The following is a 15,591-nucleotide window of genomic DNA, read 5'->3' as shown; positions in this document are numbered from 1 at the left end:
GATCTGAAGCAGCTGTATACCTGCATATTTGTGGATTTCATACTCATAAATCCAAACAGATGTAGTATCAAGGTGTTTTCTGTCATACTGTCTTCTCTCTGCTACTGGGAGCAAAAAAAGGTATAACAAGGGATCACGTAGAATTGGGTAGTGAACTCTATGCCAATGAAATGTTGCCCTCAAAGCAGGCTGATCCCATTTTGACCCCATTACTTGCTTTACAGCGAGATTGCACTGTTGAGACACAGCATGACTTTCTGCGTTATCAGATGGTCTGGGATCTTACTAAATGGAGGAAGAACTAAGCTGAAATCCTAGACAACAACTGTAGTCCTGTTGTTTTAGGCCACTATTTTGAGTTACAGTTACAATTCTCAGACCCATTTTGATTTCTCTTTATTCAAATTGTTGTAGCTGTTGAATTCTCTGAAAAAAAGTTATTTCATCATTTTTTCCTCATGCTTTATTCCTTAAGGTAATACATTGCACTGTTAAATAACAGCAGATTTTTTTCAAGCTTTTTAGAAATTAAATTTTGGCTTATGCTACTTTAAGATGCACTTTTTTTTTTCTGCCATGTTACTGCTTCTTATGTAGATATTAATCTGAATTTCAGTATATTTTGCTGAAATACTTGGGAAATAGAACATTAGCAAGATTTAACAACCTTCTGTAGGTGGAGGCAGTGTTATTTTGTAGTTATGACCACAGACTTTACCTATTTTTCCAGTTCTATCACAGAAACTTTTCAGAAATTACCACTAAAGGTACCAGTTACTCTTTGATGAGAATGGCTTGCTGAATATCAGGGACTTTCAGTTAGGCAGTGGAGTCAGGTGTCTGAATATTTAAATGAACAAGACTAAATCATATCCAAAGAAGTCTTTTAGGACCTGGAGTTCAAAAACTGAGGTTTCTTACAAATCCAGGGCCATTAGGCTAATGTTGTCTCTGTAGCAGTTGTAGTGGCTTTAAATTGTTGTTTAAGTAGGTTTTTATTATACAATTAAAAGAAAAATATGCATCTAGAGACTCATGACTGCTAGTACTCTAAAACCACATTGATAAAAATGCATGTATATATTACCTATTTGGTCTGGAGTTTGTATGTGGTGTATAAGCTGTGCTTTAAACTTAGTGGTTTTTTTTTTTCTTTTTAACCCCTTTTTTAGAAATATCATAATGAGAGAACTTGCTCCCCAGTTTCAGATACCATGGTCAATTCCTTTGGAAGCTGAAGACATCCCTATTGTGCCAACCACGTCTGGAACAATGTAAGAAAATAGTAGCTACACCTGAATTGTGTGAACTCCTACTGTAACTTTTGTGTGAATTTTTTTTCTCTTCACAAGGTGTGCCCACTTTGGCCTATGAACGCATGTTTTGTGTCATGAAAACAAGGAAGGAATCACAATTACTATGCCAGCAATCAGAATTTCTGACCGTTAGTCAAGCTGAGTATAGAACAGCAGATTTTCAAGTCTAGTGTCTTACATACATAGCTTCCTTCACTGCTAATCATTGTTCCAGCACCAACTTAATATGCACTTCTAATAAACATGCTCTCTCATTTAATGAACCTCAGAATTGTTGTTTTAAAAACTACTTAAAATAGATTTTCTGTAGTTACCCAAGTCTTAAAATCAATATTTATATTTTATACCTTACATAATTTTCAGTTAACCTTATATTCTTGCATATCCTTCCATCACTTCTGTAGTTATGTCAGATAACTACGACTTTGTCAATTGTCTTGATTTGTGGTGGTTTTAATATTAAATAAGAGACCCTCATATATAGAATTGTGAAATATAATTTTTTTGAAATTTCAGGATGGAGCTTAGATGTGTTATAGCTGTAATACGCCATGGGGACCGAACACCAAAACAAAAAATGAAAATGGAAGTAAAACATCAGAAGTAAGTAGAATCTTGGTAAAAATTAGTTTGTATGCTTTAGAGCAGAGCTCACTTCCTGGGGATGTGCAAACAATGAATTGAGCAGGAATTGCATCATACAAGTTGGATTTTGTTTTGGTTTGTTTTAAATCTAACTGATCTTGCAGCTAATGAACAAGTATGCACCTCTCTAACAGGACTGTCAAATTACTTGTGCAGACTTCCTTCATCACATCCTGTGCCTTGTGAACATTAAGATCTTTTTGATCTTAATGAAAATGCATTTGTCTCTATAGCTGCCTTTATTCAAAATGATGCAGCAGAGAATATTTCTGGTTCACCATTTGACTGTGTGTGGTGGGTTGACCCTGGCTGGGTGCCAGGTGCCCACCAAAGCCGCTCTATCACTGCCCCTCCTCAGCTGGACAGGGGGGAGAAAATATAACAAAAGGCTTGTGGGTCAAGATAAGGACAGTTTAATAAAGTGAAAGCAAAGGTCATGCGGGAAAGCAAAGAAAAACAAATGATGTTATTCTCTACTTCCCATCGGCAGGCGATATCTAGCCACTTCCTGGGAAGCAGGGCTTCAGTACGCGTAGTGGTTGCTCCGGAAGACAAAAATGCCCCCCTTCTGTCTCCCTTTACTTAGCTTTTATATCTGAGCTGACGTCATATGGTATGGAATATCTGTTTGGTTAGTTTAGGTCAGCTGTCCTGGCTATGTCCCCTCCCAAGATCTTGCCCAGCCCCAGCCTGCCATTGAGGGGGGTCAAAAATGTTGGAGAGACAGCCTTGATGCTGTGCCAGCACTGCTCAGCAGTAGCCAAAACACTGGTGTGTTATCAACACCTTTCTAGCTACTGATGCAGAGCACAGCGCTATGAGGGCTGCTATGGGGAGAATTAACTCCATCTCATCCAGACCCAATACACTGTGACTTCTGCCTTTCTCTTTTTATCATAACAGTTCTTGTATGAGCTGTGATCTTACTGCACCATCTTTTTGCCTTTTACTTTTTCCAAAGTTTGATGACCCTGAATTTCTGGTAGATACCATCTTTATGTTGGCATTCATAAAGTGCCTTACATAACTGGCTTGGAATTAGGTGCAATTTCAGTAAAAAGTAGCTACTTGTTTTGGAACTAGATTCCTGCATTCAGAGATACATGCCGTAAAAGTGTAGGACTGCTTATTTGGTATCTTTGGTCCCTACTTCTGTTCAGGATCATTCTTGAAGATTAAGAATTGACATAGCTGTATATTCAAATATTATGTCATTTGACATATAGAATATCTTCCCCCCTTGTTTTTTTAACACGTAGCAAGTCAGCAAGGAACGTTTTCAGTGCTCATTTCTCTAATGTGTTGAAGACTTTCCTGGGAAATAGGATTTGAATAAATGTTGATTTGACCTCTGTAGTGCAGGTTTTAACATGCTTTTCAAATAGTGTAAAGGTGCTAATTTCAGACAGCTTTAAGTTTAAGAGAGACTTGTTCAAGTGATATTTTAACTTACTAACTGCATTTTTTAATCAGTATTCTTTCTCTTAAAGGTTTTTTGATCTCTTTGAAAAATGTGAAGGATATAAATCTGGAAAACTAAAACTGAAAAAACCAAAACAGTTGCAGGCAAGTTTGTCTTTATTTTCTTGCTGTGGTATTTTATAAGTAGAAAATTATTTATTTACATAAATCCTATATTTCCTTTCTTTAGGAAGTGCTTGATATAGCAAGGCAACTCCTTGTAGAACTTGGGCAAAACAATGATTCTGAAATTGAAGAAAGTAAAGCAAAACTTGAACAGCTGAAGACTGTGTTAGAAATGTAAGTGTCTAATTTTCAGGTTTTATAGCAACAAAATTGCATCTGCTATTTTGACCAGTTACTACTTGGACTGCAATGGTTATCAAATATGTAATGATATATTAATTCAAGCACAAGGATTATCGAGAGAAAGGATGTCGTGTTTGACATTATGAAGGAGAACTGGTCCATCTCTCTGATTTTTCTCCTTATCTTTTTAATTGAACTTAATGCTTTACCTAGTGTCTAAGTATACTTTCTACATGAAAAAAGTTACTTTCTTTGATCTCAAATTTTATCTTCTTGCATGTTTTTAAAATGAAAGTATTTGAGTGCAGGGTCTGCTTCTTGCAGTGTGTGACATAACGAGGTCTGATTGAGACAGTAAGAACTTTAACCATGTGTACTGTCTACTTGCAGGAAGCTTGAAGGATTCCAAATACCTAAGGCTTTGTATATTAAACCTAGAATATTTAATAATTTAAAAAAAAAAAAAACCAAACACCTAAGGCTTCAATGTTTGTTAAAGATCTGGGGTCTCAGAACTCTAAATGGTAGTAGATAATTTGAGTTAAAAAAAAAAAACAAACAAGGCAAAGACAGTTATTATTGACATTTATGGTGATTGTTTGAAATACTGAGTTCTACTTGAGAACTTAATTGGCTAATAAAATAGCTGTCTACACTGCCAGATCAGATTCTGGATACTGATAGCCGCTGTAGTTGTGGATGTGAATAGATAAATCACTTGTGCAATCTGCAAATGCTTTTTTTTTTTTTTTTTTTGTCTTGTCAGTGTTAATGTTCAGTGTTGGGAAAAAAAGTAGTAGATAGTATTTTTAAATGTTTCATTGTAGAATGGTTGATATTTCTGTAGTCATTCTATGCTTCTTGAGTTAGGTTTGTTCTAAGTACTGCTTCAATAAACGGTGGCCAAATGCACAAATGTTTTACTCCCTCTTCCCCTCTCACTTTGCCCTGTTCCTACTTCAGGTATGGGCATTTTTCAGGCATAAATCGCAAAGTTCAGTTGACGTATCTTCCTCATGGTTGCCCAAAGACTTCCAGTGAAGAGGAAGGTATTGTATTACTTTTGCACCTAATCTTTTAATACCGTGTGTATTTAAATAGTCATGGACTAGTGGTGTAACATGTTTTGATGTTAAGAAGAAGGAATATGTTGTTCTGAATGAATGTTTGTATTGTTGGCAGATACTCAGTGTCTCTTAATCTGCTAAATCATACACCTAAAACTAGGTGTATGATGTAGTAAATTTATATTCTAACACTGTTGTTTTGTAACAGAAAAGTAGGGTGAAAAGAAGCTTCAGTGATTCACCAGAAATAGTGTTTTGGGACCAGGATGAGAAAATCCCACTCAACATTTACTGCTGTCTTGAAAACTTTTATAAGCTTTTCTGGTCCTTGACCATGGTTATTGGCTGAAATAACTGTGGGGTATTTAGCATCCAGTTTGTTTTAATTTTTCTGTTTCAATTTACTTTTTGCTTCAGATATCATGCTAAATATTTTTCACTTATGTTTTCTCTGTGATTTTAACTACTTCAGGTTTCTCTAAGTGCCCACTTAGTTCTCCAGTTCAATATTTTCTTAATGTTACAACACTACTAAACATTTATAATGTTGCAGAGATCCTTTACTGAAGCCCTGCACAGTCCAAATATTTTTGTTCATTTGCAAAAAAAAAAAAAAAACCCAAAAGATTTAAATATGCTTCACTACTAAACTTCTCTCTCTGTGTACAATTAGATAATAGAAGAAATGAGCCATCCCTGCTTCTGGTTCTAAAATGGGGAGGAGAATTGACCCCTGCAGGCAGGGTTCAAGCAGAGGAACTTGGAAGGGCTTTCAGGTGTATGTATCCAGGTGGACAAGGTAAAAAAAATATATATAATAATTTTAAAAAAAAGTGTTGAATGGCATAAAACATTTTTGAAGGTAATCAAGTGCAAAATTAGAGTTTGAGCGAAATGTTTGTTTGGTAGGAGATTATGCTGGATTTCCTGGATGTGGTTTACTTAGATTACATAGCACTTACCGACATGATCTCAAAATCTACGCTTCTGATGAGGGACGAGTTCAGATGACTGCAGCAGCTTTTGCAAAGGTACACTGTGAAATTGTATTTTCAATTTTAAAAATTCTGATGATCTCAAGTTTGTTTTTTCTGTTGACGGCTGGGAGAGATTTATGGTTTATTAGAGTCCAAAGTGTATAATGAGGCTGTGTTTTAGAAGAAATGTATTTTCAAAGAGTATTTAGTTCGATGTGAAAAAGCATCCAATTAATGTGCCAAGCATTTTAAGTTCTTTGAGCAGATGCAGACAGGTTTTAATTGTACAGCCCTAGCAATATAACTTAGTCTTTTCCAGTAGCAACCTCCAAAATCATAGAATGGTTTGGGTTGGAAGGGGCCTTAAAGATCATCTAGTTCCAGCCCCCCTGCCATGGGCAGGGACACCTTCCACTAGACCAGGTTGCTCAAAGTCCCAGGCAAGCTGGCCTTGAACACTTCCAGGGAGGGGGCATCCACAGCATCTCTGGGCAACATGTTCCAGGGTCTCACCACCCTCAAAGTAAAGAATTTCTTCCTGATATCTAAGCTAAATCTACCCTCTTTCAGTGAAAACCCTTACCCCTTGTCCTATCACTACAGTCTCCCTGATAAAGAGTCCCTCCCCATCTTTTCTGTAGGCCCCCTTTAAGTACTGGAAGGCTGCTATAAGGTCTCTCCAGAGCCTTCTCATTTCCAGGCTAAACAACCCCAGCTCTCTCAGCCTACCCTCACAGGGGAGGTGCTCCAGCCCCCGATCATCTTCGATCATCTTCGTAGCCCTCCTCTGTATCCCCTCGAGCAAGTCCATGTCTTTCTTATGCTGAGGGCACCAGAGCTGGATGCAGCACTCCAGGTGGGGTCTCCCAAGAGCGGAGAAGAGGGGGAGAATTGCCTCCCTCGACCTGCTGGCCACACTTCTTTTAATGCAGCCCAGGATGCGATTGGCAACATTTTTAGTTTGCACCTTGCTTATCTGTTTAGTGCTTACTTTCCTCAAATTTTGCCAGATTTCTGTGACAGATTGTGTGTGTGTGTTGGTTAAAGCACAGACATTAGAACTGATTTGAGATAATGTATTTATTTTACATGAGCAAAAACTGCAAGTTTCAGTCACTTCAGTGATTTGAACCAGAAGATTTGGGGTTCAAAAGGCAACACTTTTCATTGAAACCATACTTCTTTCATTGGTTTGTAAATTTATAGGGGAAATTAGAGGGTTTGAAGCTATTAGAAATGTGGAATTAATAAGCTACTTGGCATATATTTTAATGGGAAATTGTACAGACTATACATTCATGCTTTTTTTGGAATTAATAGAAGAGCTTTCTTAAAGTTTTTACAGGAGACTTTTTACTTTGGGCCTGTCAAAATGGATACCTAATAAGTAAGACATGGTAGCAGTACTACATCTTGGCACTTAATAGAAATCTTTTTTTTACATGTATTTTTTGATGTGAGATTATAAAAATTTTGTGGTGATGTTTAAAAAGCATGAACTTTTTTTTTTTTTTGTTACAAACATGAATTTATAGGAACTATTCATATAAAAGACAGAATTCAGAACATCCTACATCTATAATGCTTGCCAAAGTATTCTTTTACTTTGCTTCATGCTAGGCAAATTCCTGTTTTGCTCCTCCTCCCAAGTAGCCCTTTGCATGCATAATACTTCTACTTGTTAATAATTTATTCACTTACTTCCTCATTTCAGTGATCTTTTAATTGTGTAAGAGGACACAGACAGTGCAAGTGTTACATAAATACTTTTTAGGTGAATGAATTTCAGTAATAATACAGACTGATAGGGAGGTTTAGGTTTCATGGAGCCTCTGTAGGTCATGTAGTCCAACTCCACACAGCACAGAGCCAGTTTGGATGAGGTTGCTCAGAATCATATCCATCCAAGTTCTGAGTATCTCCAGGAATGGAGACTCCACAGCCTCTCCAGGTTTTTAATTCTATTCATCATGTTCAGGTTGTGTCTCTGTTCCTCCCAAGCAGCCCTTCCCTGCTTCCACCTTCTGTATGTTCCTTTTTCGTCCATGCTGACCTTCTGCATGATTTTCCATATGTGAGAGTGGGCTGCTCTTTTGCTTTGAGAAGGCTGTCTCTGAAGATCATCCAGCTGTCCTGGGCACCTTTGTCCTTCAGGACACTCCTCCATAGGATTCCATGAACAAGCTAAAGTCTGCTCATTTGAAGTCCAGGACTCTAATGCAATTATTTGTCTTGTTCACTTCTACAAGGATCTGTCATAATATCAGGTTTCAATTATCGAGGCTGCCATTGACCTCCACATTCCTGACACTTCTGAGTAACAGGTCCAGAAGAATGCCTCTGATCAATAGTTCCTCAGTAACCTGTGTCAAAGAATTGTCCTGGGTGTTTTCCAGATATCTGGATTGCTTGTCCCCGCAATATTGCCCATGCATGAGGTACCCAGGGCTAAGGGCACCCATGGAAAACAGGGCCTGCAATCAGGAGGCTTTCTCCAGTTGTGTTAAGAAGGCTTCATCTGTTTCCCCTTTTAAGTTGGGTGGTCTGTAGCAGAGGCCCACCATGATGCTGCCCTGTGCTTATTTGTCCTTTGATCCTTACAAATAAGATCTCAACTTGCTTGTCACTGGTTTGAAAGCAAAGGTCCTGGTGTTCAAGCTACTCCTTTATATAGAGCCCAACTCTGCCTCTTTGCCTTCCTGGCTTCCAAAAGGCCCAGTATCTGGCTATAGCAAAACTCCATTCGTGTGAACTATTCCACCACATCTTTGTAATCTGAATAAAGTTAAAGCTCTGCAAGTGTTCAGACTTCTTATTTCTCCTGTTTGTTTCCATGCTGCATGTGTTGGGGCAGAAGTATTTCAGCCATTTGTCTTGCTTTCTCCTTGGTCAGCAGGCTTGAGGAGACACCACCCCATTTCCTTCCTTATCCTAGACCCCCTCTGTTGCCAGAAAAATCACAAAAGTTTCCAGCCTTCTCCATTTTGGGAGTCTCCATTCACCTCTTGTTCAACTGTAGCCTTTGATTGTCCTTCTGTGCCACAGAGGGTTTGGGCTTTTGCCTTTGTAGGGTCTCTGCAAAGACCCTGTCTGTCTCCCATTTGTCCTCCCAGCTGCTATTCAGTGTGCTAACTCTTCCCATAGCTACTGTCTGGTGACTCAATGCCTTGAGCAGAGCATGTCCCCCATAAGTCAGGCTGCTGTTGCTCCCAGCCTCAGTGAGAAGGCACCATGCCCTCCCTGCAACCCAAGACCTGAACAGCTATGGCCTCCCAGGAGGAATGTTGGCACCACTGAAATGCTACAGTCACTTCAGCTGGTGTTGGGGACCATGCTTTATGACCTGTCACCATCACTGTTGCACCAACTATAGCAACCCTGCCCACCAAGGTAGTGTTTTAGGGGCCATTTCTGTGCAAGTATCTGCATTGTCTGCCAAGTCCCTGTTTATCTAACCCATAGGCAAGTGATACAATCTTGAATTTAAATTAGTGTTTTGGGTGGTTTTTTTAAGATACTATATTCTCATCTTTATGTGTTTGCCTGATTAATTGTACTATTCACTTCAGGGACTACTGGCCTTAGAGGGAGAGCTGACTCCTATTCTTGTCCAGATGGTAAAAAGTGCTAATATGAATGGTCTGTTGGACAGCGACAGTGATTCTTTAAGCAGCTGTCAGCATCGTGTTAAAGCAAGACTCCATGAAATTCTCCAGAGAGACAGAGAATTTACTGCTGATGACTATGATAAGGTTAGCATATGATTAGTTTCCTATAAAATGAAATAAATAGCCATTCAAATTCTTGTGTAAAAGTAATAAGCAGTGATTTTATGTATCTATTGTGAAAAATTACTTGTGTGCTTGCAAATAGTTTGAACTACAAAGGAAGCTGTACCAATTGCGATATTAGATACTTTGAGCTGTCTTGCAATTTGAGTAATCAGAATACCTACAAACTTTGAAATAGGAGTAAATAGGGACCTCATTCATAAATCTTTTTCAATGTTCCATTAAAAATATTTTAACTATTCAAGAAATGAAACTATTTTCTTTACACTTTCTGTAATCTTTACTTTGCCAGTGTGTGGTATTACAAAATGTATTGCCCACCTACTGCAGTTGTTTCAATATTTGATCAACTACAAGGCCTTTTTTTTAATTCAAAGAATACTAAGATGCTGAAAACCAGTAGAATACTTTCTAATCAGTGAAAGGAAATCTCATTAAAATGTTAAAGTAATGCATAGTAATATACTTTATGTTGACTTAGTACAGAACACACATGATTGTTCCTGGTTTTAAATATAAGTAATGTTTGTTATTGTTAAGAAACTTCTTTCTCTTTCAATTGCCTATACTCTTTCTGGTAAAACAACTAAATAAAAGTCCTCAAGTGAGGTTTAAGCTTAAACTGCTGTTTTCTAAAAGGTATTGAGAGCAAATTATTGAAAAATAATTTTACTAACCTGCATGTATGGATCTATGTGGATTCGTTTAAAAATGTAGATTAAAAGTGTCATCCAAACCACTGCCAGCAGTGGATTCAGCAGTACTTGGAAAAAGTAAGACGATACAAGGTCTCAGGGGTTTATTTATTTTCCCCCTTCTTTTTACTGTATAGCTATAATGGGATTTGAAATGTGGCTGGAACTAATAGAGCATACTCTTCTAAGACAGTCACTGAAAGTAACTAACCTTTGGGATTATGAAGTGATAATTACTTTGGGGGAATTTTTTTGTTTGTTTGTTTGTTTTCTTAACTTACTTGCAATTTGGGAAAATAACATGGGGTTTTTTTCTGTGCCAGAACACGTTTCCTATTGATTTACTTGGTCATAATAGGTAGGAACTGCGTACTATTAGGTAGAGGGCAGAAGTTTTCCATATCCAAATTATCCTGTGCATTTGAGGAAACTGAGGAAAGTGCAAATATGTATGTGTGTTTTGTATATAAATTATTGTTTAATACTATTGTTTGCTTACTTTGGATTACACAGACTTTTCTGAAAAAATTGTGAGGCTAAGCCTCACTTACATGGATTTTGACTGTATTGTTTTAGTGACACTCAACCTGATGGTGATAATTTGTAGCTCCTGCAATTTCTATAATTAAGTCACTTTGAAGGACATCTTGTATGTTCTTGATATATGTGCATTTAAAAGGTTTCTTTCTGTTTGTGTTTGTGTGCTGCAGTCCTCTAGAGACAGAAACCTAAAACAGGAAGAGACAAACTTTTTTTTCAGGTATCAGTTACTATTGCAAATCTGGTGGTTCTTTCCAGTTATGCTAAGGAGAGTACTTTGTAGAACAAAAAGTATTTTATAAGGCATGTAGCCTAACAATAACATTTCTTATATAATTTTTTTAAGCTTTTGAATACCGTAGTTACTTGAAAGGAAGTTATGGAAAGTTGCTAAGTTTGTACAAAGTTTTAAATGTCTTTCCAATTTTCCTGTCTTGGAAAAAATTTGAGGAACTCGTGAAATTGCTCACGTTTACTGGATAGAATTAGTTGCTCTATGAATTTCTTGTCACCTTTGAATCTCTAGTAAATCTTACTACCTTTTAATATATTTTCTTAATGCCTCAAAAGGAGTAGATAATTGAGAAATGGTTTCAAAATTTAATAGCAACCTGCTTTAATGCTTTTTTCCAATACTTGCAATCTTTCAGACATTCCATCTTATCTCTTAGTTCTTTCAAATCTGGTCAGCTTGTTTAGATAATTCTGTGTTCATTTTAAATTGCAGCTTACTCCATCTGGAAGCATCTCATTGATAAAATCAATGCAGGTTATTAAAAATCCTGTAAAGACATGTGACAAGGTCTATTCCTTGATCCAGAGCTTGACTTCGCAGATCAGGCAAAGAATGGAAGATCCAAAGTCTGCAGGTACTTAAACATTTTTGTAGTTGTATTTAGTTTCTCTTGTTTACATCCGAGAGAAAATTGTAACATAACTTTTCTTCATTAAACTCGCTTTTAGCAGAACTTTAACAAACAACGGGTTAGGGATTTTCGCAGTCTGATTCCATATGCATAATTTTACAGTAAAAAGCAGGAGGAACATGTGGTCGTATTGCAGATGAGGGCTCTTAGTGGTGTTCAGAAGTTCAGGCTAGTCCTCAAATGTTTGCAGAAATTCTTGTCTTAATTATTTGAAACTCAGTAGTCCGCAAAAGTAATAGGAAAAGCAGATGGTACTAAAGCTAAGTTACATAGGTACATTTTCATATTTAAGTATCTTTGCTGAAGATCTGTTTCTTGCTGTATGATGTGTAGTAGTATTGCATAGAATGATGCTCAGTATTAATGGTGGTGAACCAGTGACACAGGAAAACTAGAGCTGGAGGTGACCATAGTGCTTTTTTGGTACTAGCTAAATACTGGAATACTTGCTATCAGTGTTCTCTGCAGCGTGTAGTTTGCAAACAGCTTCTGTTCTGAGGTTTAGCAGTAGAACTGTCACCTGTACATAATATCAGTGGGTTTTGTGTATTTGGTCTAATCTCCTATCCTGGGATGGGGATAATCCATCCTTTCTACCAGGCTCTTGGCTTTTGCTATTGACACACGCAGGAGAGAGAGACAAATCGGATGTGTGGTCTGTTCTAAAACAGAGATGTTGTCATGCTCCACTTCGTCCCTTCTAGAATTTTCTCCCAGCTTTTTTTTTGTTGCTTTTTTTTATGTATGATCTGTGCTGTAGGACACTCTATTCTTTGCTGTAGCTTTGCTTAAAGGATCAGTAGTGCATTTCTGCAGTGAAGCTTTCTACTATCTGGATGTAGCTATGTAGCTGTGATGCTTTCAGCACTAAAATTAACCATATGTGTACGTCTGTTCCCTCTTCTTAGAAGGAATAAGTTAACTTATTTGATCCCTTTTATCTCTGTGCATTCAACTGTTACAACCATGTAATTAAAATTTCCCTTTTGTTACTTGGGTGGTCTTGATTACTTATATGTGTCTATACAGATATTCAGCTGTACCACAGTGAAACACTAGAACTGATGCTGCGCAGGTGGGCCAAGCTGGAAAAAGACTTTAAAACAAAAAATGGAAGATATGATATTAGCAAAATTCCCGATATTTATGACTGTATAAAATATGACGTGCAGCACAATGGCTCCTTAAAATTAGAAAACACAATGGAATTATACAGGCTTTCAAAGGCTTTAGCTGACATTGTGATCCCTCAGGTAAGCTATTTCAGTTATTAAATAGAATAAGTTATAGAATAAATGCTTCTTCAAATTTTGTGAAAACATCTACTCTGCCTTTTCTATTGAAGGTTCCTGTATTTTGTAGTAGTAGAAGCCTTTAACATTACCTCTTATTTTCTGGTAGCAAGCTGATTATTTTTTGTAAGAAAAATTTGATTCATAATTCACTAAGCTGTGTTCAGAATGAATTTTTCTAGCAAATGAAGATGTGAACATGTTTGCTTCCTTTACTGCAGTGTATTAAAATAAAGTGGTTCATCTCAGCCATTCTTCATAGATTTAAGTAGAGCCCCTGTGAACAACTGTGCGTTCTGAAACTGCATTTAATTTCATTCTTCCTGCTTTTAGAAATTTCATTTTCAGGCTCTTTGCAAATTACAGTTAATCCTAATCTATCTAATTTCACTTGTCTTAAGCATTTTAAATTTTAAAAGACCTTTCTGCTGCTTCAAAATGCTGACACTCCCTGATGAAAGTGTACACATTAAGTATCATGGAATTTCAGGCCAGAAACAGACAAGTTAAACTTCCACATACTACAGTCTGTTAAACTCAGGTTAGCTCTAAAATGTTGTGGACTGCAGGTCATTGAATTGTCTTGTGATAACAAGACAGAGCAGACTAAAGCTTTCCCCAAGTGTCCCTGCAGTTAGAGCACTGTTGTAAGAGCGGTATTACCCATATTATATGCAGCAAGTGACGGATCTTCTTTCTTGCCCCATCTCTCAAACTGCCTGACGGCACGGAGAGCAAAAAGACCAATGATGCAAGTATGTGTTGTGTTATATGGGCCTGTTAAGCTTAAATTTTGAATAGAGTGTTAGAGAAGAATAGGTAAAAATGAGAACACATACTGAAGGAAGAAGAACAAAAAAAACTTGATAAGTGTACATAATGCAAAGGAAAAGTGCTTATGTTGCTCTCTAGGGTAGCAAGAATATCCATCAAAATTATGAGAGCACTTTCATGTCATGTATAGAACAGAGCAGGAAGCTTCTGGAAGAGAAGATTTTAAAATATTGTAGATACTGTAACAAATATAATGTTTTCCAGTTGTATTTAACTACTATTTTCAGTATTATTTGAGGTGAATAGGAGATCTTTCTGTGGGGTGGTTTATCCAAAACTAAGATAGACATATTAAATAGATAATATGCCTATGTCTCTTTATTGATTATTTAAAACAAAAAAAAAGTTACCTGAAATCGAGTGAGATGAAATGCATCATAGATGTCTAAATCTGGAGAGTGCAGTGGGGGGAGGAGGAGGAATAATTCCCTAGATGTTTTGCTTAAGAAATAGAGCTTCATTGTACCCGAAGGTGAATCCACTTTTGTGGTTTAACTAGTGAATGAAAAACTGTTTCTCTGTGTCAAATCAAACAGCAAAAAGGCAAACCACTTGTTCCTTGAAGGGGCACCGGTAATGAAATGTAATAAAGATGTTAAAACAATTTGCAGCCAGAGCAAACTAACAGATGACTAATTGGCTTTAATATACAAGCTTTGAATTAGAAGGCATTTTAATGTTTAACTTAAAAGTCAGTTTCTTCTTACACAGGAATATGGTATTTCTAAGGCTGAGAAACTAGAGATTGCCAAAGGTTACTGCACTCCTCTAGTTAGAAAAATCCGTTCTGACCTTCAGAGGACTCAAGATGATGATACTGTAAATAAGCTTCACCCTCTGTAAGTCTTTTACTTTTTTACATGGTCACATTAATTTCTGTAAGACTTAATGGAGATATTCCATAGCTTTCATATTTGAAATGTCTTACTAGCTCATAGTAATTTTAAAAGTATGATTTATTTATTCGTTGACAGCTATTTCTAAAACAGGGACACATCTCATTATGGTCTAATAAGTTTTGGGGTTTTTTTCTTTCAAGTTACTCCAGGGGTGTTATGTCCCCTGAACGCCATGTTCGTACACGACTGTATTTCACCAGCGAGAGTCACGTCCACTCCCTGTTATCCACCCTTCGTTATGGTGCCTTATGTGATGTAAGTTGAACACTTTTTCTAATAAAGCTCTGATATTTTGAGAGGAACCAAAAGGACTCAATTGTACTAAAATTGTGTCAATTGAAAGCTTAATTTTCTTAGGTGGCTTTGAAATTTATCACACTTTTTCAAACATTTGATTTCCTATTATATATGCAGAGACATATTTCAAATTGCTGGTGTGCACACTGGTAGAAATCAGCAAGCCCTTTAAAGTAATGCTGAATTCCATTGGTGTGTTCAGCCGTATATGTTATGGTCTCAAAGAGATTTGAAAAGGGCAGATAATCCATTTTTTTCTCTTATGTTGTCAGCTATAATTCTTTCAACTCTTTTTCCTTCAAGTCATTGTTAAGGGTTCTCTTGAATTCACTTTTGGACTGGCTTATTGTTTTTGACCATTGGCATATTGTCAAGACCTCCCTACCTGACTACAAGAATGCTCATGTAATGCCAAGTTTCTCCTGTTCAGTGGATTGTCTTACTTTCCTATATTGTTGCAGAATACCTTGAAGGTGGTGCATTATTCTCCATCTGATTGGTTTTGAAACCAAGGACTAAAAAAAGCAAGGTCTCCAGATTCA

General features: G+C 37.0%; 1 protein-coding gene across 2 annotated transcripts in view; it reads left to right on the top strand.

Annotated features, from left to right (window-relative positions):
• Positions 1-15,591, top strand: part of PPIP5K2 (diphosphoinositol pentakisphosphate kinase 2) — a 51,599-nt gene that overhangs the window by 18,913 nt on the left and 17,095 nt on the right. For both annotated transcript variants that reach the window (XM_030003912.1, XM_041120893.1), the window contains exons 10-21: positions 1,173-1,274; positions 1,833-1,919; positions 3,452-3,527; positions 3,613-3,722; positions 4,695-4,780; positions 5,472-5,597; positions 5,708-5,829; positions 9,345-9,527; positions 11,529-11,670; positions 12,757-12,980; positions 14,565-14,692; positions 14,893-15,007. In XM_030003912.1, the coding sequence (XP_029859772.1) occupies positions 1,173-1,274; positions 1,833-1,919; positions 3,452-3,527; positions 3,613-3,722; positions 4,695-4,780; positions 5,472-5,597; positions 5,708-5,829; positions 9,345-9,527; positions 11,529-11,670; positions 12,757-12,980; positions 14,565-14,692; positions 14,893-15,007 (1,501 nt within the window). The remainder of the gene's footprint in view (positions 1-1,172; positions 1,275-1,832; positions 1,920-3,451; positions 3,528-3,612; positions 3,723-4,694; positions 4,781-5,471; positions 5,598-5,707; positions 5,830-9,344; positions 9,528-11,528; positions 11,671-12,756; positions 12,981-14,564; positions 14,693-14,892; positions 15,008-15,591) is intronic.

This window comes from Aquila chrysaetos, chromosome Z, assembly GCF_900496995.4.
Source record: "Aquila chrysaetos chrysaetos chromosome Z, bAquChr1.4, whole genome shotgun sequence".
NCBI lineage: Eukaryota > Metazoa > Chordata > Aves > Accipitriformes > Accipitridae > Aquila > Aquila chrysaetos.
The sequence above is the reverse complement of the archived record's forward strand: the minus strand, read 5'-3'. Positions and strand labels throughout refer to the sequence as shown.